The sequence below is a fragment of the Panicum virgatum genome, chromosome 2K (assembly GCF_016808335.1).
Source record: "Panicum virgatum strain AP13 chromosome 2K, P.virgatum_v5, whole genome shotgun sequence".
In the NCBI taxonomy this organism is placed as follows: Eukaryota; Viridiplantae; Streptophyta; class Magnoliopsida; order Poales; family Poaceae; genus Panicum; species Panicum virgatum.
Window position 1 is genome coordinate 16,146,679 of NC_053137.1, and position 25,465 is coordinate 16,172,143.

The following is a 25,465-nucleotide window of genomic DNA, read 5'->3' on the forward strand; positions in this document are numbered from 1 at the left end:
TCCACGTTGACCACTCGGCCGGCTGGGGCCCATGCGGCCTCCAAAAGTGAAATCCAGTAGTAGCCGCCAAAGCTGATCTGCCCCGTCCGCAGGAGCCACCTCGCACCCTTCCCCGCCGTCCGTTCTGCCAGCTTCGCCCCGGCGCCATCCACCTCATCTCCACCTGCTCCGCCGCTCCGCCCTCGGGCCATGGCGGCGGCGGCGGCGGCTCTCCGTACCCCCGCGCGGCTGGGACTCGACGGTGCCGCCGCCGGAGAGCAGTGGCTGCGCAAGCGACAGCGGCAGCGCGGGCCCCCGGCGCCTGTCGCCGTGCCGTGCCGGTGGAAGGCGGCGGCTGCCGCGGTGGTCCGGTGCCAGCGAGCCGCCGGCGCCGCCATTGTCGAGAAGAAGGATGCGTCGGTGGCCGCTGCTCAGGAGAGAGGCGGCGACGGGGGCGCGGGGCCGGGGCTCACCGTCGTGATGAAGTTCGGCGGGTCGTCGGTGGCCTCGGCCGAGCGGATGCGGGAGGTGGCCGACCTCGTCCTCAGCTTCCCCGAGGAGCGGCCGGTCGTCGTGCTCTCCGCGATGGGGAAGACCACCAACAAACTCCTCGTGGTATGGTATCGTGCCGCGCCGCCACGCGCCCTGCTCCATTTACCTTCGATGCGCGAGCTGTTCATTTTGGTGAAATGGAGGTGGATTTCTTGATTTTGGTTGCAGGCTGGGGAAAAGGCAGTGAGCTGCGGCGCGGCGAACGTCTCCGAGCTCGACGAGCTCTCCTTTATAAAGGAATTGCACCTTGGGTATGGTTCCGTGAACTGCAGTGCTTTGCTTTGGTTCAGTGGATTGCTTTGGAATACTGTTGCCTGATTTTTCTACCGTTTTACTTTGTCTAGGACGATTGATCAGCTTGGGCTAGATAGGTCAATTGTTTGTGGTAAGATGTTGCTCACTTTGCCAAATGCTTTTCCTGGCCTTCTTTGTGCCTCATCATCTTTGAGGTTACAAAACATGTGAAACTAACTAATAGTGTGGTCAGTTCACCCAAATCATATTTCCTCAAAAAACACCTCCATGTAGGGTATGATGGTGGAAGTCTGGTGGACGTTATGGCTATGCAGATCCAGCTCTAATGTTAACCTTAGATTTACTGTGGTAAACAGAATCTAGCAAACCAATTTCTGACAACAGAAGCAATATGAGTGTTCACACAGATGAACTGATAATGTACTTTTCCAGCTTAAGCTTCTGTTTTAAGCTTTCTCTTTAGATCACTCATGTTTCAGAACCTAGTTCTTTTTTACTCTGCCACATGAATATTTCACTTTCTAGCCTTTGTCTGTACTCTGTAGTGCTGGCAATTTTCTTGATGAATGATAATATTTCCAATATGAGATATTGTAGGTTTGTTGGATGAACTAGAACAACTTCTTAAAGGAATTGCTATGATGAAAGAGCTGACTCTTAGAACACGAGATTATCTGGTTTCCTTTGGTGAATGCATGTCTACAAGAATATTTGCAGCGCTTTTAAACAAAATTGGGGTAAAAGCTCGGCAGGTACATTCTTGAGCTATGAATTTTGGATGATCTTTCTCTTGTTTCAGATATGCGCCTATTACTTATCTAATACCATGCAGTCCAGTAGCAAATTCATTAATGCACTGCATGCACTATAATTCCAAATTTGTTTTATTGGCAATTCATTATATTTTCTGTGAGTAGAAAATATTGGTTGAATTGTATTCTTGTACAGGTACTGCTTATAAGTGTTTTATAATCGTATTTTCTTCAATTCAATTTATGTCAATGGACAAGAAATTCTTCGTGTAAAGCATCGACCAAGTGGATGCCTAGTTAAAGTTATCTGATTCTCACTACTTTGCAGTATGATGCGTTTGAAATTGGCTTTATAACTACCGATGATTTCACAAATGCGGATATTCTGGAAGCAACTTATCCTGCTGTTGCAAAGAGGCTACATGGAGACTGGATTAATGATCCTGCTATTCCTATTGTCACTGGCTTTCTTGGAAAGGTTGCCCATCTTACATATTTCATTTGAGGGGTATCAATGATCCGCTTGTCCTCATAATGTCTTTTTTTTTTCTCTGAGCGAGTTTGTTCATATATACGGCTTCATCCACTTAAAATTGCAGGGATGGAGATCTGGTGCAATAACCACCCTAGGCAGGGGTGGTAGCGACCTGACAGCTACAACCATTGGCAAAGCCTTGGGATTAAGAGAAATCCAGGTTTGTAACTTGTAGGACGTTATATTATTTCTTTCTCAAACATGCAGGAAGCCGTGTATCTTTGTATTATAGAGAAGGACAGATTTTTTGTCACATAACTTCATTTATAAAAGCAACAGAGAGACTACATCTTTGCTAATTTTAATTTCTGCGTAGTTGACTAACTCTTGTCTTATTTCTATTAGGTTTGGAAAGATGTTGATGGTGTTTTAACATGTGATCCTAATATTCACCCAAAGGCAAAACCTGTGCCATACTTGACATTTGATGAGGCAGCTGAACTTGCCTATTTTGGTGCGCAGGTATGTGTTGTTATCCATTAACAAAAACGTTGACAAATGAACATGTTATTATGTTGTGGTCTTGTTTTTTAGCCTATAAGAGCCAATGGTTCTCTATGATCTTTCTCTATTGACTAGTTTTCATCAACCATTACTTTTAGGTTTTGCATCCACAGTCAATGCGACCAGCTAGAGAAGGTGATATACCTGTTAGGGTTAAGAATTCTTATAACCGTCGTGCCCCTGGTACCCTCATCACTAAAGCAAGAGATATGAGTGAGGTTTGTTGCTTTGCTTGGCTAAATACTGATCTTGGACTTAGCGAATTGATCTTGGTCTCTGATTCAAATGCTGACATGTTTTATTGTAGAGTATTTTGACTAGCATTGTATTGAAATCAAATATTACAATGCTTGATATAGTGAGCACGCGCATGCTTGGCCAATATGGTTTTCTAGCTAAGGTACAACTATTCAGAGGCTGCTTTTCTTAAGTTTATTCTTGGTGTTTCAGTCTTTTAACTGTAACTTTTACCAATTTTCAGGTCTTTTCAATATTTGAAGATTTGGGCATCTCTGTTGATTGTGTGGCTACCAGTGAAGTCAGCATATCTTTGACCCTGGATCCATCAAAACTATGGAGTTGTGAATTGGTTCAGCAGAAAAATGTTTGGAACTCAATTTATTCTTTTTTAATTCTCTGTCAATAATTCTATATTTCTTCAAGCTTTATTTTTGCATAGTCTACCAAAACACATAACACTTTTGCTTCAAGTTTTCCTTGTCAATGTCCCACTTTTTTCGACTGGTTGTATTATGTTCTCACCTTATGTTATGTGGGGATGGACCTATTGTGGCACCCTTAGGAATAAATCAGTTAAACTTAGGATATTTGGTTTGCTTTGGTATTAGATTATTATTTAGTTGGGCCTTAAGCCATATCCTTAAAGATGATATTCCTTTTATCTGGATAAGGAGACATTTATAGGTAGATTAAACATAAAAGTATTCTATACCATTCTGTGTGTTTCTATTCTTCGCCCTACTCAGTGCCCTTCCCAATATCCCCTTGCCAATATTAAGGCCGTAAACCTCGTCCTTTCGTTGACCACATTTACAACTTTAGATGCAATGCACGGAAGCATATAACAGATGAGATCCTCAGGATCTGGAACAACTCTGCAAATGTAAATTTTTCATTTTTTTTCAATGTTTTCAATAAGAGAGTAAATGACGTTGTAGTAATTATTATAACAATTGAAGTCCTTTTTAAAATGAAAAAAACTTGATTTTGTCAAATGAAATAATTGGCTGAGGCAAGAGTTTCTCCTTTTTAAAGTAGACTAATGATGATGATACATCTTGACAAATCTACTTTTGTCTTTTAAACTATACTTGTATTTACACTTTGTGACACGTACCAGGAACTTGATGATGTCATTGAAGAGCTCGAAAAGATAGCAGTTGTTCATCTTCTCCAGAACAGGTCAATAATATCTTTAATTGGTAATGTGCAGAGGTCATCTTTGATTCTTGAAAAGGTAAGTGCTTTTAACCTTAGCTTCGTGGTTGTCAACACTCCTGATGCTGCAGTTGCAACCTTCAAAGTTGAAAGTTGAGCTATGAACTATGGTTATTGGTTGCAATTGTAGGTAGTGTGCACAAACACATATTATAGTAAATGTAACTAATGAATGACCACGCTATGCTAAAACTCAAACTGTCTCATATGTTTGTGATTGATACTCGCTGCTGCATGGCAGGCATTTAACGTTTTACGAAGAAATGGTGTCAATGTCCAGATGATCTCGCAAGGGGCATCCAAGGTACTCCCTCTTTTCTTCTCATGTTTGATGAGACCACCCATACTTGTTGTTAGACTCCAACCTGATGTAGAGTACATCCATACACAGGTGAACATTTCATTGGTTGTCCATGACAGTGAGGCAAAACAGTGTGTCCAAGCCCTCCATTCTGCTTTCTTTGAGAATGGCTTCTTGTCGGAAGTTGATAAAATGGACGTTCTGCACGATGACTTCGCATCGCATTCCAACAGAACAGTTCACAGCCATTAGCTTAGATTTTAATATAGTCCCCCGTGAGGCTAGGAGGGTTCGGCATCCAATGTCTCGTGAGAGGTTCTGGTTTATGGCTATTTCTAAATAGAAATATATAGTGCTGCCAATTGTCCAATGATCTTACTAATCGAATGGAGAGATGCATGTCGCTCTCTGAACTGTAAAGGGGGTGAGTCAATTATTCTGTCAGTGTGCTTGTTTGACTCAATCTATTTCAGGCGTGTTGGAACGCCGGAATTTCACAATGTTCTTGCAGAAATCATATGGTCCCATGTAAAATCCCCGTGAAAATCAGGTTAAAATCTACCACTGAGCTAGGACGGCTGGAGGGACCTTTTATGAGTAAATCTTATTTGTTCGTGAAAGTTTCAGTTCTGCATTACAGACGCGTCCCCTTGAAAAAAAAAATTATAGGTTAGAAACTAGAAGAGATTTCCCCCACCTTACGCATAACTCGAATGAGAACTGAGAGAAGGGTCTTTACCACACATGGTTCTGTCTCTGTCGACAAGTGGTGAGGTAAGAACATCAGACCAGCCGCTTGCTGTACCCCAGGGCCAAGAAGTTCTGCTCACTCTTCCTCTTGTGGAATCTGGAAACAAGTCCTTGCACCTAAATGTCAGTCCACGCCGATGACTGTTTGTGCAAGTGATTCTCTGACTATGGTTTTTCGTTCCTCCAGCAATGGATTTCGGTTCAGGTACATGTGGGAGTTCTAGGTGAAACGGCAAACTCGCTCGAACGAGAAACTGATAAATGGGTGCGTCGGGTGGGAAATTGATCTAAGCAAACCCAATTTTTTATGCTGGTGATTGCTTTAGTTTCAGCTTCCTGGAAGTTCCAGCACCAAATGGTCAAGAATTCAAGTTCTTGGTCAACTTCAAGTTGCAAAAATCATGGAACTTCCGCCCAATCAGATGAGATAGCATTTTATAAACAACAAACACTAATGTCTAGAAACGATTTATCGTAGAGTACACATATAAAGTCAGTCTTGTACTCCCTTTTAAGTATCAGCAGTGTAAACAGACATATGCAGCTACTAACAATATTCTCTGTACAAAACTAGATCGGATGCAGCTACGTTTAGTTAACAAATTATTGGCAATCAGGTAGGTTTTTTAGAAATGAGCTAAGTTTGGTAAGGATAAATCGTTTCGTGCTGAAGAAGTAAATGTTGTATTATACCATGTTGCAAAATGTGTGTAAAGTAGTGCAGTCCATTAAAAATATTTGATCATTGTAAAACTCTATCTAGTGTTTTTGTATTAATCTGGCAACGCTTCTCAGGAAGTACTTGCAGAGCAAGTACAGCAGAATGGTCAAGGGGCACCTGTAATCATGCTTCAGTGCTCACAGGGGTCTTGACCAAGAGTTCTTGATTGGTCAATGCATCCCGTATAGACAAAGAGGAAACTTGGCAAATTGCAAGAGCAAGTGTTGATGTATAGCAGACAACTCGGCATCGTTTGAGTTTTTTTAGCTATTGTGCACTTTAATTAGTTAAACCATGTCACAAAGTCAAGACTTTGCTGCTATGGTAGTTTCAACTTACACAGCATCTCAGGTTCTCGACAGTATAGTTTCTTATTTCTATTTGGTTGTAGAATAAAGCTGCAGTCTACATCCATCCAAAGCGTTGACTTTATTTTTTACCCACAAAATTAGCCTTATCTTAGGACTTGAACCTATATTTGCACAGCATATGGATCAATAGTCGAACATCTTGATGAAGCATCATGTAACACTAAAACTTATGGCTCTTGTTCAGTTGTTTAATCTAAAGCACTGTCGAACAAATGGTCGTATAATTTAGAAGGGTTGACCAGGGGATACATTCATCGGCGGTAGTTGCATATTACTATTTGGAAATTCTTTTTAATTTTCTTGTTAATAATGATATGGTAAATAAATAGGGAACATATCAGGCGCAAACCAACCCCTTTGTACAAACCGTGCAAAATTCAATCTGAGCCACCGGATCAACATCTAAGAGGTTAATTTACACCTGATATGTTTCCAAATAAATAACACTGCCATAGGTTCGACGGATTCTTTCAGTTGGTGTGTAAGTGGGCACCGGCCCGCTCGTGCATTGTGTACAAGCACAGCAGCAACCCCACACTATAGTTGGGTGTAGGTAATATATCATACATATTACATAAAAAGCAATTTCTCTAGGAAAAGGAAAAATTCTCATAAAATCAGAACCATCCATCTATTAGTTTTTTAGTAGACTGTTAACTATCATTGATAACAATTATGATAGGATCTATCCTATTTTTTTAAAATATTCACCTCTGTCGTTATGAAAATAATCTAAAGTAAGCCTTAAATCTGCTTACTTGTACTATTTGCACTCTACATTTCCCTTGCAATTCATAGATGGCCCTGCTTATCATTTCTGCTTTTGCAGAATCGAGCTTTGTGGGGGAGGATTTACTCCTGCGAGGCAGCTTCTGCTCACTAATCCATTGCAGAATCCCATCGTTTTGGCACAACTTCTGGTTTCCTCTGAGGATGGCTTGGAGCAGAGGCTAGGCAAAAGTCAGTCCAAGTAGTCCCGGCATGGATCTCAAAACTTCTCTAATTTACATTTAGAAGCTGATGTGGATTTTACTTTTCACTGGGTCAACACCAACTAGCTTGATGTTGGTAAAACAATGCAGTATTATTGTTCAGAAGATCACCTGTTTTCCACACGAATGTTCAAGCCATGGAGAGATGCTGAAGGTTCTACCTGTCAAACCATGCCCCTTCGTTACCCCATCGTACAGTAGACTGCCCGTCCTTCAGTCTTCAGTCTTCAGAGTTGTCCTTTCGCGCGCGCATGGCCATGAGCCACCTGCTCGTCCTCGTCCTTGCTCTTCTCTCAGCGTTGGCTCCCCGATCCTCCGCCGCCAGCGGGAGCACGCTGACGCAATCCGGGGCCCTCGCCGGGGACCAGACGCTGGCCTCGCCCGGCGACGCCTTCCGGCTGGGCCTCTTCCCCGCCAGCAACCGCTCCAGGTGGTTTCTCGGCATCTGGTTCACCGTCTCGCCAGACACCGTCGTCTGGGTCGCCAACCGCGACCGCGCGCTGACCACCCCGTCCGGCGTGCTCGAGGTCAGCGACCAGGGAGCCCTCGTCCTCCGCGACGGCGCGAGCAACAACGACACCGTCTGGTCGTCGTCCGCCGCCGGCGCGGGCGCGGTCGCGGAGCTCCGCGACACGGGCAACCTGGTGCTCACGGACGCGGCCGGCGCCGTGCTGTGGCAGAGCTTCGAGCACCCGACCAACACGTTCCTCCCGGAGATGCCGGTCGGGCGGAGCCTCCGGACCGGCGCCGAGTGGTCCCTCTCGTCGTGGCGCGGCGCCGACGACCCGTCCCCGGGCGGCTTCCGCTACGTCATGGCCGCCGCGCCTGGCGGCGGCGCGGCGCCGGAGCTCCACGTCTGGAGCGGCGGCCGCAAGACTTACCGGACAGGGCCCTGGAACGGCGTGCGGTTCAGCGGCATCCCGGAGATGACCACCTTCGAGAACATGTTCGAGTTTCGGTTCACGGACACCGCCGACGAGGTCTCCTACATGTTCCGCAACCGCGACGGCTCGCCGCTGTCGCGGGTGCTCCTCACCGAGTCCGGCGTGATGCAGCGCATGGTCTGGGACGGCGCCGCCGGGTCCTGGAGCAATTTCTGGTCGGGCCCGCGCGACCAGTGCGACAGCTACGGCAGGTGCGGCGCCTTCGGCGTCTGCGACGTCGCCGACGCCGTGGTCTGCGACTGCATCGCCGGGTTCGCGCCGAGGTCGCCGGCGGAGTGGTACATGCGGAACACGTCCGGCGGGTGCGCCCGGAGGACGCCGCTCCAGTGCGGCGGCGGCGACGGGTTCGGCGTCCTGCGCGGCGTGAAGCTGCCGGACACGCACAGCACCGCCGTGGACGCCGGCGCCACGCTCGAGGAGTGCGCCCGGAGGTGCCTGGCGGACTGCAACTGCACGGCGTACTCGGCGGCGGACATCCGCAGCGGCGGCGGGTGCATCCAGTGGTTCGGCGACCTGGTGGACACGCGGTTCGTCGCCGGCGGGCAGGATCTCTACGTCAGGCTTGCAAAGTCTGAACTAGGTATGGCTGCTGAATCCTTCGCTTCACCATGCACTGTTTGAAATTCCGATCCTGCAAATATTTTTTATTTTCACCAATTTCATCTGCTTCGTTTTGATATCTTGAACCGATGCGTGTTCGACGTGCGAAGAATTGATTTTCTGATACACAATCACACACTATCAGTTCTTTGGTAATTCTAACTAGAACTAAATCAATTGAACTTCTAGCAGAGTGCAAGTTCTGAATCTTAATTTGGAACTAAGAATTCTTTAAAGTTCTAGCTGCAAGCCTGAGACTATGTTAATGATCTGTAAGCTTTCCCACCGTTCTTGTATTTTAACTTTGTTGGAGGATGACCGGAGCAGGTTGCTCTGCTTTAGTTTGTTGTCGGTATTGCTACAGTACAAGCATTTTGCTTTCTTGTTTGAGCATGTAATTCCCTACGTCTGCATATTTACCTACCTCCAAAAATACTTGAAGCTTAAATCATAGGTAGAGTAAGGATATTAAATTTTATTATAGTATTTTGGATTAAGCATAAAGTGTAAACCACTTCAATTTATCATATAAACTCCAATATCTACATGGGGTCTAATAATTGAAGCTTTGCCAAACAGCCCCTATACACTTGTTTACTCCTCCTTATAATATGAACAAACAACTCTCCAATGCATTCTCCAGTAAAAAAAAAAGTTAGTTCGGAATAGCGTTGTAATTTCCTGAACTTACCATACTAACCTATGGCAAGTTAAAAAATGGGAAATTTGATAGAGGGTGAATTGGACTTCTAAAATGTCTGCTTTACATATGTTGCTAGACGCTATAATCTTTTGTATGCAAATAAGTGTATTTCAGCAAATTAAGATCCAAATTTGTCAAAAGACCTTGCATTTTGTCATCCATGAAATACCCACATTTTAGATGTACCCTGCGGCAACGATGAAGGCATTCAGTCTCCTATGGCAAAAACAACAAAGTCCCTGTCTGACTTTGCTTCTCCTCATCCCTATCCCAAGCCAGCAGAACTCTACAAGATTACAACCAGTATCTGGGTGTTGGTAATCTACTCGCTTACATTATTGCATAATCATGAGTCTGATTCTGGTCGAATGAAATAGTCATACGGCCAAACATGTACGTGTACGTAGGGACAATCAGATTATTCACAAGTCAAATGGCGGTGAATACGACCTGCATCCTACTGCATCCACTCATCAGTTTCCGCATAGGACATCATTCGATCTCGTCAGGGAAAATAAAATGAAACCCTGCCTGCTAGATCTTTCAGCCAAATTCAGCGGGGAACAAACGTCTCCATGCACTGCCATGTGCCAACAAGTCCCTTTCAGTCGCCTACCAGGACAAGAACAAGTCAAGTCGTGCCTGACTGCGACGGCGATGCTCCATGTTTTGTCCACTCTCTGATCTCATGCCATCGCCATTGAATTCTAGCTTAGATCTCGAAGCATGAATAGTCTCGTAGTCCCATCACCCTCAGTCGTCAGTAGTAAGTGGGCTAGTAGCTGCTTGTACCTGAGTTCTAAGAATTTCCTTTGATTCAACCGATCGCTGTCTTACTGATGCTGCACCTGCATACTATCTCTTCAGACGCTCCCAAAAACACCCGGAGGTTCGCGGCTGTCATCACCCTGGTGATCGCCGGGTTCGCGTTGCTTCTTCTGTCCCTCGCATTTCTGATCTGGAGAAAGGCGCGGCGCAGTAAGAAAGGTCAGCTTTTTTTTTTTGCAGGGTTCATAAGCATCTAGTACCTGACAAAGAACCATTTATATTCCTTTCAAGAGGAAAATCTGTTTAATATGAGTTCCTTAATTCCTTCTCCCCATTTTCAGTTGGTACCATGCTTGATGAAGCAGCTGAGCTTATGAGCGGCGAATGCCCAACCTACCCACTGGGGATCATCAGAACAGCCACCAACGGGTTCTGCAGAGAAAACATTATCGGCCGAGGCGGATTCGGCGAAGTTTACAAGGTGGTAACAATAACTGTCAAATAGTTCCCAATAATTTACCTATGCATATATGTGCTGATAATTCTATTGTTGTGAAGAGTTTTAATCATGGTTCAAAATAGTGGGACAAGGGGTTTAGTGACTGGACTCTAAAAACAGCTAATATATAGTGGACTAAATGAGGCTATAGCGGCTAAATTATACATACCTTGGTTTTAATTTATTTGTGTCGACACGTTGGTGTGAGTGTGACGAATGCATATATGTCTGGTTGGGCTGTTCGATCAGGGGCAGTTGCCGGACGGGCAACAGGTTGCTGTGAAGAAGCTCTCTGCGGATAACACGGCGCAGGGCCTGAACGAGTTCATGAACGAGGTGGTCCTGATCGCCAAGCTGCAGCACCGGAACCTGGTCCGCCTCCTGGGCTGCTGCGTCCACTGCTCCGAGAGGATGCTCGTCTACGAGTACATGAGCAACAAGAGCCTGGACGCCTTCATTTTTGGTAGTTACTCTAATTAATTAGCAATATAGTATACGTTAATGTAGCTGCATATCAGATCGATTAAATGCTAACCAATTTCATCGCTGTTATTAAAATTTAAACCTATGCTTGATCCCATCCGGTAATATTATTTTGGTTTGAGTTGTCGGAGCAGACGAGAGGCGGCGCGCGTCGCTGCGGTGGGAGACGAGGCTGGGCATCATCCTGGGCGTGGCCAGGGGCGTCCTCTACCTCCACCGGGACTCGAGGCTCAACATCATCCACCGGGACCTCAAGGCGGCCAACGTGCTCCTCGACGCCGACATGGCCGCCAAGATCTCCGACTTCGGCATCGCCAGGCTCTTCAGCACCACCGCCGACCGCCAGGACACCATCACCAGGACCATCATCGGCACATAGTAAGAAGAAGAGAAGAACCATGATCGCTGGACTGATAAAAAAAACTGATACGTTCGTTGTGAGAATCTGCTGACATGCATTTTCCATGTCCGGCGGCGGCGGCGCAGCGGGTACATGGCGCCGGAGTACGCCATGGACGGCACGGTGTCGTTCATGCAGGACGTGTACAGCTTCGGCGTGCTCCTGCTGGAGATCGTCACCGGCAGGAAGAACAACCAGGGCAGCTTCAATCTCATCGCTCATGTAAGGCACCTGCACTGCATGCTCATGCATCGATTCGTTTGAGGAAATTAAACGATCAGGTTCAAAAAATTTCTCTGACGAATCTCTTCGTCGATTATTCCCAGGCATGGGAGATGTGGGAAGGGGGCCGGAGCCGCGACCTCGTCGACCCGGCGATCCGCGATGGCTGCACGGGCGGCGAGCTGGGGCAGGCGGCGGCGTGCGTCCAGGTGGCGCTGCTCTGCGTGCAGGAGTGCCCGAGCCAGCGGCCGCCGATGGCGGACGTCATCCCCATGCTGCTGCAGCAGAAGGCGCCGGCGCGGCCGCAGCGGCCCGTGGTGTGCACGCCGACGAGGAGCTACCCGGCCTCCGCCGCCGCCGCTCTCGCCGCGCAAGCAGAGCTCACCGGCGGCAACGAGCTGACCGTCACGAGCCTCGAAGGCCGATAGTGGGGTACAGCATGGATCGATGCAGTTCAGCCACAAGCACACAAGATTGAGGGGTGGACTGTTTCAGCAGCTTTTGATGATCTTGGTCGAAATTGTGTTCATGAATCATGCATGCATGCATCCCTCTTCAATGAAACAAGAGAAGATCGATGTTTGTTCACGACTGCGGTCTGCTCAAGCCGGCGCCCCCACCAGACGCGCGCCACACTGATCTCTTTCTTCTTCTCGCGTACCGCGCACGCAAGACAGTCTGTCTCTCCAATCCGACTCCCACGTACTCCAATCCTCGCTGGCTTGCAGAACCACCGCATGCATCATCATCATCATCATCTGTCGTAGTTTGATATTGATTAGTACCGTACTGTGCACATGGAGCGAGAAACGCGGCTTCAACTACGCGCCCCTCCGGGCATCCCTCTGTTGGAGTAATGGGCTTGGCCTATTCATTCTAAAACATTAAAAGAATTTAAAGCACACTATTAATGCTAGGGAATCAATGCTTAATTCTGTACCGGGAATTGAGGAGGATCTCAACCGACTTAAAAGATGCACTTCGTGCACACCACTTGTGAAGCCAGTAAGAGGAGGACGGTGAACCACACGCGCGCTCGCTCGCCTCGCCGGGCCGGGCCGTGGCCGAGACGAGGCGCGGCCGGCCGGACGTGACGTGCAGGTGCGGTGCGGTGCGGTGTGGCGCGATGTGATGGCTATTTTGCCGTTGACGGCAATTAATCGTGCGATTAAACGTGCAATTAAATCTGTAATTAATGGCCATAACCGCATCTCCTAAATGACTCTGATGGTGTCCAGGTTCAACGATACTGAGCACCTGAGTCACTATATAAGGAGTGTCATTCCCCTCATCCATTCCGCACCAGAGCACTGAGGCAACTCGGCTCCTCTCTTCTCCCTCTCCAGTTGCAACAACTGAGTTCCCCAACGCTAATTTCTGCGCGCACAGAATTAGCGTGAGCAGGCCTCCGAAACCTTGCTCGCCTTGAGATCCTGCACGGGATAGGCGGGCAATCAGGTTTTTGGGTAACGCTTTAGCGTGACTGCTCAAAAATACTAAGGCTTTGCCCGATTGTACGACTACTTCCTGGTGGACGAGCCGAACGACTACGTCGACTACATTCTGGTGGCCGAACGACTACGTCGACTACATCTTGGTGACCGTTCGCGGGACTGCACTGCGAACTTCTTCCTGCACCGATTTAGTTCGACTACTTCGACTGAGTCCAACCGAGTAGATGTCTACTCCAGTTGGTAACAGCGCAGCCAATGCCTCCGGCAACGGCCCCGCTTCAGGGTACTCCCTGAAACTTTGGTTATTTATATTGTTTATGCTTATATGTGTGATAAGTATAAACATGTTCACATGTTTTATTTTACTCCTTAAAGTCATAGAAATATTGTTAGTTTATACATTTAATTTTGGAATTAAAATATACCGAAAATTGTCTAGATATCTAACAATCCAAAAACCTGAATGTGTTAATAGGCTTTCGGTATCTATCTTTGCTGCATCAATCAAACCATCACCTTTTGATGGTTCAAATTACAAACGTTGGCAAGAGCGGCTTATACTGTGGTTAACACTATCGAGAGTGATCCATGTGAAAGAGGGTAAGCCTGAACAATTCTCTCCAGAGGAAGGGAGTGCGTTCGATGAGGCTGATATCCTCTTTCGAGGCTTGATCATTAGTGTTCTCAGTGATAACCTGGTGGATTCTTATATCCGGCTGCCAACTGGCAAAGCATTGTGGGATGCTCTTGAGGCTCAATATGGAGTATCTGACGCTGGGAGTGAGTTGTATATCATGGAGCAGTTCCTTGAGTACAGGATGATCGAAGACCGTTCTGTAGTGGAACAGGCTCATGAAATACATACTCTGGCAAAAGATCTCAAAAATTGCAGCAAAGAGTCTCCATGTGTGTTACCCAATAAGTTTGTGGCTGGAGGTATAATCTCTAAGCTGCCACCTTCTTGGAGGGACTTTGCTACTTCTCTAAAACACAAGAGACAGGAGTTCACAATAGATGGACTCATAGGGACTCTTGATGTTGAGGAGAAGGCGAGAGCAAAGGACATACGTGGGAAAGGAGTTGTTGGTGCTTCAAGTGCCAATCTTGTTCAGAAGAACAACTCCCACAAGAACAAGAAAAATTCACCGCAGAACCAACCAAAGACTAAGAAGACAACCACTTTTAAGAAGAAGAAGACGGGAGCTTGCTATGTGTGCGCTAGTACGGATCACTTTGCTGCAAAGTGTCCGAACCGCAAAGGCAACGACTCCGCCAACATGGTTATTAGCGAGCCTGGAGGAACATCGGGGTACGGTAATTTATTACCTACTGTTCTTTCAGTCTTTGGTTCACCCGAGTGGTGGGTTGACACTGGTGCTAATATTCATGTTTATGCTGATGCTTCTTTGTTCTCTTCTTACCAGACCAGCGGGACTTCCTCCTTGCTGATGGGGAACGGATCACATGCGCGTGTTCTTGGTGTTGGTACGGTAAATCTGAAGTTTACTTCGGGGAAGACCGTGCAGCTGAAGAACGTACAGCATGTCCCTACCATTAAGAAGAATTTAGTCAGCGGCTCTCTACTGTGTAGAGATGGTTTCAAATTAGTATTTGAATCCAATAAATGTATCTTGTCTAAGTTTGGTACTTTTGTTGGAAAAGGTTATGAAAGCGGAGGCTTGTTCCGTCTTTCTTTGTCAGATGTTAGTAATAAAATTGCATACAATGTTATTAACGTTGATGAAACAAATGTTTGGCATTCGAGGCTTTGTCACGTTAATTTTGGTTGTATGATGCGCTTAGCTAATTTGAGCTTAATTCCAAAGTTCACTTTTGTCAAAAATTCTAAGTGTCATGTATGTGTTGAATCAAAACAAACTCGTAAGCCTCATAAGACCGCGGAGGCAAGGAGCTTGGCACCCTTAGAATTAATTCATTCCGATTTGTGCGAAATGAATGGAGTGTTGACAAAAGGTGGTAAAAAATATTTCATGACTTTGATTGATGATAGTACTAGATTTTGTTACATCTATTTGTTGAAGTCAAAAGATGAAGCTTTATACTACTTTAAAATCTATAAAGCTGAAGTAGAAAACCAACTTGAGAGAAAGATCAAAAGAGTTAGGTCAGATCGTGGTGGCGAGTATTTCTCAAATTTATTTAATTTATTCTGCAAGGAACATGGTATTATTCATGAGAGGACGCCTCCCTATTCACCTCAGTCAAATGGGGTTGCCGAAAGAAAGAACCGCACTCTAACGGATTTGGTTAACGCCATGTTAGATACAGCGGGGCTTTCCAAGGAATGGTGGGGTGAGGCTATATTGACTGCATGTCATGTCCTAAATCGTGTTCCTACAAAGAATAAAGAGATAACTCCATTCGAGGAATGGGAGAAGAAAAGGCCAACACTGTCATATTTACGTACATAGGGTTGTTTGGCAAAAGTGAGTGTGCCAATAACCAAGAAACGTAAGCTTGGACCTAAAACTGTGGATTGTATCTTTCTAGGTTATGCTATTCACAGCGTTGGATATAGATTTTTAATAGTAAAATCTGGAGTACCTGACATGCATGTTGGTACTATAATGGAGTCCAGAGATGCTACATTTTTTGAAAACATTTTTCCCATGAGAGATGAAACAAGTTCATCTTGACAAGAGTTCATCGAGGATGATGGCTCTGCTGAGCCGATAGAACACAATGAACATACACTTGTAGAAAATCCTGAGGAGAATAACAATGATGCTCCGAGAAAGAGCAAGAGACAAAGGACTGTAAAGTCTTTTGGTGATGATTTCATTGTATACCTCATAGATGATACACCCAGAACCATTGAAGAGGCATATTCATCTCCTGATGCTGACTATTGGAAGGAAGCAGTAAGGAGTGAGATGGATTCTATTATGTCTAATGGAACCTGGGAGGTCGTTGAACGTCCTTATGGATGTAAACCGGTTGGATGCAAGTGGGTGTTCAAGAAAAAGCTTAGGCCAGATGGTACTATTGAAAAGTACAAGGCTAGGCTTGTGGCCAAGGGTTATACCCAAAAAGAAGGAGAAGATTTCTTTGACACTTATTCACCAGTTGCCCGATTGACCACAATACGGGTGTTACTTTCCCTGGCAGTCTCTTATGGTCTTCTCGTTCATTAGATGGACGTTAAGACGGCTTTCCTCAATGGAGAGTTAGAAGAGGAGATCTATATGGATCAGCCAGATGGGTTTGTATCAAAGGGTCAAGAAGAAATGGTTTGTAAGTTGTTAAAATCTTTATATGGTCTCAAGCAAGCGCCTAAGCAGTGGCATGAAAAGTTTGATAGAACTTTGACCTCTGCCGGCTTTGTTGTGAACGAAGCTGACAGATGTGTGTACTATCGCTATGGTGGGGCTGAAGGAGTGATTTTGTGCTTATATGTGGATGACATACTGATCTTTGGCACTAGCCTTAATGTGATTAAGGAAGTCAAAGAGTTTTTATCTCAAAATTTTGAGATGAAGGATCTGGGAGAAGCTGATGTTATCCTTAATATAAAACTGGTAAAAGAGATCAATGGTGGGGTGATTCTTACACAGTCTCACTATGTGGAGAAGGTGTTAAGTCGCTTTGGTTATAGCGACTATAAACCTGTCTCAACACCATATGATGCCAGTTTAATTCTTAGAAAGAACAAAAGAATAATGCGAGATCAGCTGAGATATTCTCAGATCATTGGTTCATTAATGTATTTAGCGAGCACTACAAGACCTGACATCTCGTTTGCTGTAAGCAAACTGAGCCGGTTTGTTTCAAACCCGGGAGATGATCATTGGAAGGCTCTTGAAAGAGTAATGCGCTATCTGAAGGGGACAATGAACTATGGAATTCACTACACCGGGTACCCAAGGGTACTAGAAGGGTATAGTGATTCAAATTGGATTTCTGATGCTGATGAGATAAAGGGCACAAGTGGATATGTGTTTACACTTGGTGGTGGAGCTGTTTCCTGGAAGTCTTGCAAGCAGACCATCTTAACGAGGTCAACTATGGAAGCAGAACTCACAGCATTAGATACCGCCACTGTTGAGGCTGAGTGGCTTCGTGAGCTCCTTATGGACTTGCCGATAGTTGAAAAACCATTACCGGCAATCCTAATGAACTGTGACAATCAAACGGTAATTGTCAAGGTGAATAGTTCTAAGGATAACATGAAGTCATCTAGACATGTGAAAAGGCGGTTGAAATCTGTCAGAAAATTGAGAAACTCCGGAGTTATAGCCCTGGACTATGTTCAGACGGCTAAAAATCTGGCAGATCAGTTTACAAAGGGTCTTTCACGAAATGTGATAAACAATGCATCTATGGAATTGGGCTTGAGACCCACGTGAGTCATTCTATAGTGGAAACCTGTCCTATGTGATCGGAGATCCCGTGAATTAGGATGGTGAAACAAACTAAAGTCTGACTGTGAGAAGAGAACATTTGTGAAAAGGGCTCATTCCGTGTATAAGGTGCATTTCTCTTCTAATCTGTATGGCAGGTTGGTCTATACCTTAATGTGTGCCAGGTGGTTTCTTTTAAACAAATGAGTTGTTTTCTTGAAACAAAGATGTTGTCCTACAGAACATCTGAAAGGAACACACCTATATGAGTTTGACCACTGGTCATGGTCTATGAGAATTGGGTATTCTCTAGAAACTCATGAAGGGCCTGGAGTATGACTTATAAGCTCCAAACCGCGGGGATGCTTATGCATCCTAGTACCAGTGTAGGGCTCTGGTCAAACTTGTTTGCACAAAACTGGCAATTCAAGGCATAGTCCATTGCACAGTTGTGAATAAGTGTAGCCTTTGTCCTAGATGGAAGTTCAACTTAACAGTCTCTGTCGAATACTGGTATATCAATGAGGGAATGAGGGTATTTCTAGTGTGGCTTGAATTTCTTGGTGGGGATTGTTGGAGTAATGGGCTTGGCCCATTCATTCTAAAACATTAAAAGAATTTAAAGCCTACTATTAATGCTAGGGAATCAATGCTTAATTCCGTACCGGGAATTGAGGAGGATCTGAACCGACTTAAAAGGTGGACTTCGTGTACACCACTTGTGAAGCCAGTAAGAGGAGGACGGTGAACCACACGCGCGCGCGCGCTCGCTCGCCTCGCCGAGCCGGGCCGGGCCGTGGCCGAGGCCGAGGCCGCGGCGCGACGCGGCGCGGCCGGCCGGGCGGTGCGCGTGCGCGTGCGCGGCCGGACGTGACGTGCAGTGCGGTGCGGTGCGGTGCGGTGCGGCGCGGCGCGGGGCGATGTGATGGCTATTTTGCCGTTGACAGCAATTAATCGTGCGATTAAACGTGCAATTAAATCTGTAATTAATGGCCATAACCGCATCTCCTAAATGACTCTGATGGTGTCCAGGTTCAACGATACTGAGCACCTGAGTCACTATATAAGGAGTGCCATTCCCCTCATCCATTCCGCACCAGAGCACTGAGGCAACTCGGCTCCTCTCTTCTCCCTCTCCAGTTGCAACAACTGAGTTCCCCAACGCTAATTTCTGCGCGCACAGAATTAGCGTGAGCAGGCCTCCGAAACCTTGCTCGCCTTGAGATCCTGCACGGGATAGGCGGGCAATCAGGTTTTTGGGTAACGCTTTAGCGTGACTGCTCAAAAATACTAAGGCTTTGCCCGATTGTACGACTACTTCCTGGTGGACGAGCCGAACGACTACGTCGACTACATTCTGGTGGCCGAACGACTACGTCGACTACATCTTGGTGACCGTTCGCGGGACTGCACTGCGAACTTCTTCCTGCACCGATTTAGTTCGACTACTTCGACTGAGGCCAACCGAGTAGATGTCTACTCCAGTTGGTAACAGCGCAGCCAATGCCTCCGGCAACGGCCCCGCTTCAGGGTACTCCCTGAAACTTTGGTTATTTATATTGTTTATGCTTATATGTGTGATAAGTATAAACATGTTCACATGTTTTATTTTACTCCTTAAAGTCATAGAAATATTGTTAGTTTATACATTTAATTTTGGAATTAAAATATACCGAAAATTGCCTAGATATCTAACACCCTCGCCGGGCAATGTGGCGGTGCCCAGTCATCCCTAGCCATGCTTGGGGGGCAAAGGTGCTAGCTCGGTGGGGAGGAGAGCTCGTCGACTGGATCCGACATCTTCGGCTCACTGCAGCAAAGGTCGGTGTGACGATCCTGACCGTAAATCTGGTGTGACGGTTCTGATCGTAAATCCGGTCGCTGCACGCGGAAGGTGGCTCGCTCTCCACCGAACCACACCACCTTTTGCTAACAAGGACTCCGCCTGTTCTACTCCCTGCACTTTCACTAAATAAATACTTCACGGAAGCTATTAGTGCCATTGCTACGAAGTCATATAAAGTAGAGAAATTGTAAAATTGGCATATTTCTTTCCAAGTAAAACGTCTAGCACGATAGCACCCTGTTTTGCATTGTAAGAAGGGCAACAGCAGCAGGCAAAATTTCACTTCTCAACTGTTAACCATGAAAAAAATACTTTCAAAAATAACAACTTTTTAACATTGGCTTAAATTGTGGTATGATGACATGGTATTAACGTGCCAACGTGATCAGTGGTTAAATAGTATTTGGATTTTAAAATTAAGAAAAATTCTTTTTACTCATAATTTGTAACCTAAATATTTTTTCATAAGTGAAATAAAATATATATGGAAAATAAAATAGATAATGTTTAAAAAGAAACCAAACCTTTTCCATTATGCTGATCAAACTAAACACCATACTTAATTGATTTAGGTTCTATCTGAATAATCCTATGCTCAGTTTCTAAAAAATAAGTCATTTAGAATTTATCAAAATTGGAAAACTATGCCTAAATTTTGAAATTTAAGTATGCCTCTTTAAACAATTATGGAAAAAACTGAAATGTGTATATGAAAATAAAAGGAATAAGTTGAATCTGGTATGGAATATAACAGTTGATTTAATGTTAGGGTGGTCGAGCAATCGTCGCGGATGTTAAGTGCTGGCTGCCTGTTTGGGATGAAAACAATTGATTGGGCTGGATCTTAGGGTGGGCTGTGGCCTATCTGGCCCATCTCTGGATCCGCCCATAACATGAGTGGACAGATCCATCTGAAGAAACCTTACCACTTAATATACTTAATTTTTAAGGTTAGAAATGTGCCTCGGCGGTCAAGGTAGAGCGAGACGTCGAGCGCCTCGGCGTGCATGCTGGCCAGGTCATGCACGGTGAACTCGAGGCGCTCATGCCACTACGAGTTGAGGTCCCGCGGCACGGTGCACGTGTGCTTCCGCTGGCCGTCGGTCGACGGAGAAGACGTGTGGCGGAACCACCCAAACTAACTAGGCCCGGGTGCACTGATCTTTGTTGCTAAGCAACTCTGACCCAAATTGGCACTCACCGGTAGTTCCTCGAGTGAAGCCTCGATAAAAGCCACGCTCTTCCAGGATCAGCAGACAACACTCACACGAAGGTGAGCCCAGAGATTACAACACAGAACATTTCATACATCTCAGAGTGATTGCAGCGGAAAGGAAATTTATTACAAACCATATTCAGATTAGTAAAGTACTACAGAGTTCCATCTACTCAAATTATTCAAGTCTCATTGTTCAGCGGAAGCATTAAAAGATAACTAGTGAAATAACGTGACGCATCGATAAAGCCCGCACGAAAGCGTCACTCAGCGGGAGGGTGGTCAGCACCAGCTGAAGGACCATCCCACTCAAAAGACCAGCCCGGAGGCAAGGTACACGGCCAAGCAAGACTTGCAAACAGGTCTTCGAAGTTAGTACCTGAAAAACAGTGCCACAAGCAAGTCTGAGTATACTAATACTCAGCAAGACTGACCCGTCACCGGATATAACATAGTCCGATAACTAGACATGCAAGGCTTTTTGGTTGGTGGGGTTTGTTTTGCCAAAAACGCCACTAAATGTTGATCCTTATTTTCAGATTTTATTTAGCCATCTTCCAGTTGGATTAACCATTCTAAGTTTGCATCTAACTCTACACAAACATGGTAGAGTAACCATTTAATCAACCAGCAGTATTATCATCATCATGTTCCACTTGTTACTCTATGTGACCGAAATCATTAAGCAGTCTCATGCCGTGAGAGGCGGACGATTCTGAATCGGATTTCAACCTGGCCAGGGGAACCTAGACCACACGTATGGGAACCAAGTCACCCACACAACATTTCCCCTTTCTTTCCAGTCCGTGGATCCGGAACACCCTCCCCGACTACAGAGTCCGACCACTCTGCACCCGTACGTCCGGACAAAAATAAAACCTACTTCTACCAAGAGGGTGCGAGATCGTTCCACTCGCTGGTCCAATCAGGTACTTCAGCTTACCGATTACCATATTTCTCGGCATGTGGCTAGTACTTTCAAACGCTTAACGAAATGAGCCACACCCCGCGACCTTAGCCATTTTTTTACTACACCAGCGGGGTATCACAACTACACAACCCCGCCCGTTGTCCTTATATTTCAGCAGGAATTAAAGTCAGCCAACTCCTATAATCTCGCGAGAGGCAGGAAACCTCTCGACTTTTACCGCACCTAGTTAGCGGGGCAACTAGTCGAGAAAAAGATCCGGATAACAAACATAGGTACCTAGTGATCATGCACCTAAGGTTTTCGATCAACTCCTAGAAAACATAAATGCACAAAACCAACTATTACCATACATTAATAGATAGATAGCAGAATGATAATTCGGAAAAGTAGTGGGATTATGCTCCGGGGCTTGCCTTCTTGGGCACTGTTCAAAAGTAGCCTTGGGCTCTTCCGAACATTGGTTCGGGTCTTGATTCAAGTCAGTATAAATAAGAGAGACACTCTCCGGAGTGGTAGTATTCGCGGCACCAATTCGTAATCACTGTCGAGTAGATTTACCGTTTCTATATGCATGCAGAAATGATATTGTTACAACATGATATAAACATATTTCTTTCCTTCACTGTAAAGTTGTAGTCCAGAATAGCATGTGTTTGTTGTGGTGGTCTTAGTTAACTTTATTTTCTGGGCAATCGTTTATAGAGTAGTTATTAAATTCATTTTACTTCATAAAAGAGCTGTGTGTTTTGATTTTTATTCTTATCATTAAAACATAGCAGACTTTCACTATTTCATAGCAACCAATTTACTCATGAGATAGTGATGAAAAATTAAAGTAACTCAAATCATATACTCTAGCATCTATGGTATAGTTTTCAGCATCTAATCATAAAGCAATTATCCATAATAAAGCATGTAAGTAGATTACTCGAGTTGCTTCACCTTTTTGCACAGAAAGTTTGACATGGGTTCTGGTGCTACAAATTTTATGGGAGCATCTACCAAGCATCTACTCAGTACTGTAATTTTTCCAGATTTTATTCACTTATGTAGCTGAGGTAATAAAAAGAACAAAAACAACAAGCCATTAAATAAGATTAATTCTCCAGAGAGTTGTACTAGGGGTATGGTTCTCAAATTTTTACCAGAGACTACTCATGAGCTAAACATACTCCAGAAAAATTATCGAGCTTTATAACCACCAGATAAATTAGTTATGCATTTAACTTAACATGATTTAGCATAAATTTATTAAGGTGCATTTAACCAGTACTACATATGAACTTTTTATTACAGATAGAACATACTGTAAGTAAGATCATATCCAAAAATCAAGATCAGTTATGTTATAGATTACTCAGAACAAAAAATAGTAAATCTAGCCCTAAGATGCTAAGCATGATTATTCAACAAAGCAAAACTCAGTAACTGCAGCTCAAAATTTTTAGACAGGAACATATAGCTAAAAAGAGACTTCAGAAATAAATATAGATTTTTCTGAGCATAAGAACTATATATGGAGAATTAAGTTGATTAAACAAGCGTAAAACATGGTATATAGTAAATGAACTCAAATAAATCTGAAATTTATGGATTCACAAGATTTCAGTTACACATGTATGCAGTAAAAAATTCCAGAGCAAGTTCATGTGCATATTTTCCAGTATTAAATCGAAAAAGCTAGCAACAGATTAGAGAATCTTGATTGTTCTAACATGATAACTGTTTTGGTTGGGTGTCATTTTTTTACTGTGATCTTAATATTCCATTAGTGATAACATACCCAAAAATCAAGGTCATTTGCTGAGTATAACTTCATGAACATGCATAAGGTGATTTTCTTATTCTTTTTCTCAGATTAAAATAAAAGCAAAATATGAACATATGAATGTAACAAAAGTTGTAGTTCTTGTTTCAAGGATTTCAGAACATTTTAGTTTGCATTTTTATGATTTTTATACGATTTTCTAGGCATTTTTGAAGTTTGCTGTTTGGAGGTTCATGTATATTTTGCAGCTGGACCCCTGAAACTTTTGGTTCTTCTCAAACAAGGTCCCTGGCGGAAGTCAGGAACAGAGGAGGGTTTGGCGCGGCGGTTCCCGGCGCTGGGGATGGCCGGCGGCTAGGGGAAAGTGGGGGGAAAGGGAGAGGGGCTCGCGTGCTACCTTCCGGTGGTCTTGGGTCGAGCGGAGGTGGTTCGTAGCGGCGGCTCCACGGAGAGGGGCGGACGGTGGCGGGTCTGGTCGCCGGCGTTCATGTTCCGGTGAGGGAATGAGGTTGCAGACGAGTCGGAGAGCTTCAGGAGGCCGAGGAGCTTCCGTTCTATGGGTTGGTTCGTGTGGAGGAAGGCCGGAGATAGGGGTTCATCGTTGGGAGGATCTCGCCGGCGCCAATGGAAGTTCGGCGATCGTTCTAGGCAATTTCGGCAGGCTAGGGCGGAGGGGGATGGGTCAGGGAGCTGCCATATGGGGTGGGGGAGGCCGGGCGCAGCTTGGATTGGAGAATATGGGGGTGGAGGGGGTGGTTCCACGGTGGGCCGAGCTCTGCTCGCCGGCAATGGTCTGGGCGCGCGCGGGGTTGGGGCTCTGCCCTTTTATAGCCGCAGGAGGAGGGAGAGGGTTTTCTGGGGGCGGCACAGCAGGAGAAAACGCCAACCGGGGCAGCTCAGCCGGGGGAGGTGCGTGGCTCAGGAGCTCGGCAATGGCCGTCGCCGTGGCGAGCGCACAGATGGCGGGGGCGCGTGGCGAGCTCAGATGGTGCCAAGAGGGGGCGGTTTTGGGAAGACCAGGGGCGCACGAGGTGGTTTGGGCCTGGGGCTCGGCACCTGTCCGCCCAGGTGGCCGGCGCCGGCGTACGGCGTCGCCAGTGGACAGGGTGCAGGGAGGCGGGAGGTTGAAGAACCGGCCAGTGGCAATTTCGTAAATAAACCGAAGTTCCAAACTCAGTTCTGTAATTTCAAATTTTCTCCCTCTTCTTGGCTCCAAATGAAAAAGTGTTGAATACCACTTTTGCTCAGTTTTTCGAGATCTACAACTTTCGTGTTATGCACTTTTTCATTAGAGCAATGGTTTGAGAGTTATTTAATTATTTCCAAAAACTGCCATTTAAGCTACTTATCATTTCATGTGAATTTTGGCACTTTTACTCCTAGGCTTCAACTAGGTTTTTGTTGAACATGACATGGTGAATATGTAGATTCATTTTCCTATGCATAAGTGCATTGGTTTGAAAGTTATTTTTAACTTCCTTATTTCTAGAAATTGAACTCTTGTTTATTTAATTTGTTTGAATTAGTAGCTCTTCACAAATCCAAGAATGGTTCCAATAATCATTTCATGTGATGGTTTTCCAGTTTGAATTTGATTTGCATAGAAAGTTTATAGATCATTATGAAAGGTGTATTTTATTACCTTATTACCACACATGTCAAGTCAAGTTTAAAAGGGTACCAATTATTGTTTTTCAAACACATTGCACTCAAACACATGCACACATACATTCACACACAAGTTTGCAAGAACTAGACATAGGGTTCTTATTTAAATTTTCTTAGCTCATTTGTGTGTGGAGTTATGTTAATTGCCTGGCTTTGGTTAAACTGACACCAGAGGTGTCACAGCCTACCCCCCTTAAAAAGAATCTCGTCCCGAGATTCAGGTGAATAAGCTAAGTGTGGACAGTGTACGTGCCTTTGGTTGGTGAAATCAGAAGGTAGACATTATTACCAACTTCGAGTTGCAAAGATTTTCTTCTTTTTATCCAAATAACTCATTTGGCTAGAGTGGTCATCTCTAATATTTTCTTGTATTATCTTTGGTTGTTATTCTGCCTAATGATCAAGTCTAGTCCAAATATTTAGTGGTCTTCG

The 25,465-nt window shown here is 45.0% G+C and overlaps 2 protein-coding genes across 4 annotated transcripts; both read left to right on the forward strand.

The window, feature by feature from the left end:
• The first annotated feature begins 85 nt into the window (after positions 1 to 85).
• Positions 86 to 4,850, forward strand: LOC120668983 (aspartokinase 2, chloroplastic-like). Its single transcript, XM_039948808.1, has 13 exons — positions 86 to 594; positions 700 to 782; positions 876 to 916; positions 1,384 to 1,538; positions 1,867 to 2,016; positions 2,138 to 2,233; positions 2,419 to 2,535; positions 2,676 to 2,795; positions 2,885 to 2,977; positions 3,059 to 3,181; positions 3,938 to 4,054; positions 4,277 to 4,339; positions 4,427 to 4,850. The coding sequence occupies exons 1-13, from the start codon at positions 190 to 192 to the stop codon at positions 4,586 to 4,588; spliced, it is 1,725 nt and encodes a 574-aa protein (XP_039804742.1). The 5' UTR covers positions 86 to 189; the 3' UTR covers positions 4,589 to 4,850.
• A 2,455-nt stretch (positions 4,851 to 7,305) lies between these two features.
• LOC120668994 (receptor-like serine/threonine-protein kinase SD1-8) lies at positions 7,306 to 12,377 on the forward strand. Of its 3 annotated transcripts, none has more exons than XM_039948825.1 (7): positions 7,306 to 8,694; positions 10,285 to 10,404; positions 10,527 to 10,666; positions 10,940 to 11,147; positions 11,290 to 11,545; positions 11,654 to 11,789; positions 11,894 to 12,377. In XM_039948825.1, the coding sequence occupies exons 1-7, from the start codon at positions 7,422 to 7,424 to the stop codon at positions 12,215 to 12,217; spliced, it is 2,457 nt and encodes an 818-aa protein (XP_039804759.1). In that variant the 5' UTR covers positions 7,306 to 7,421; the 3' UTR covers positions 12,218 to 12,377. The 3 variants fall into 3 exon arrangements, with proteins under 3 accessions (XP_039804759.1, XP_039804752.1, XP_039804767.1); XM_039948818.1 differs by having other exon boundaries at positions 7,309 to 8,694; positions 10,934 to 11,147; XM_039948833.1 differs by having other exon boundaries at positions 7,312 to 8,694; positions 10,934 to 11,147; positions 11,302 to 11,545.
• The last annotated feature ends 13,088 nt before the right edge of the window (positions 12,378 to 25,465 follow it).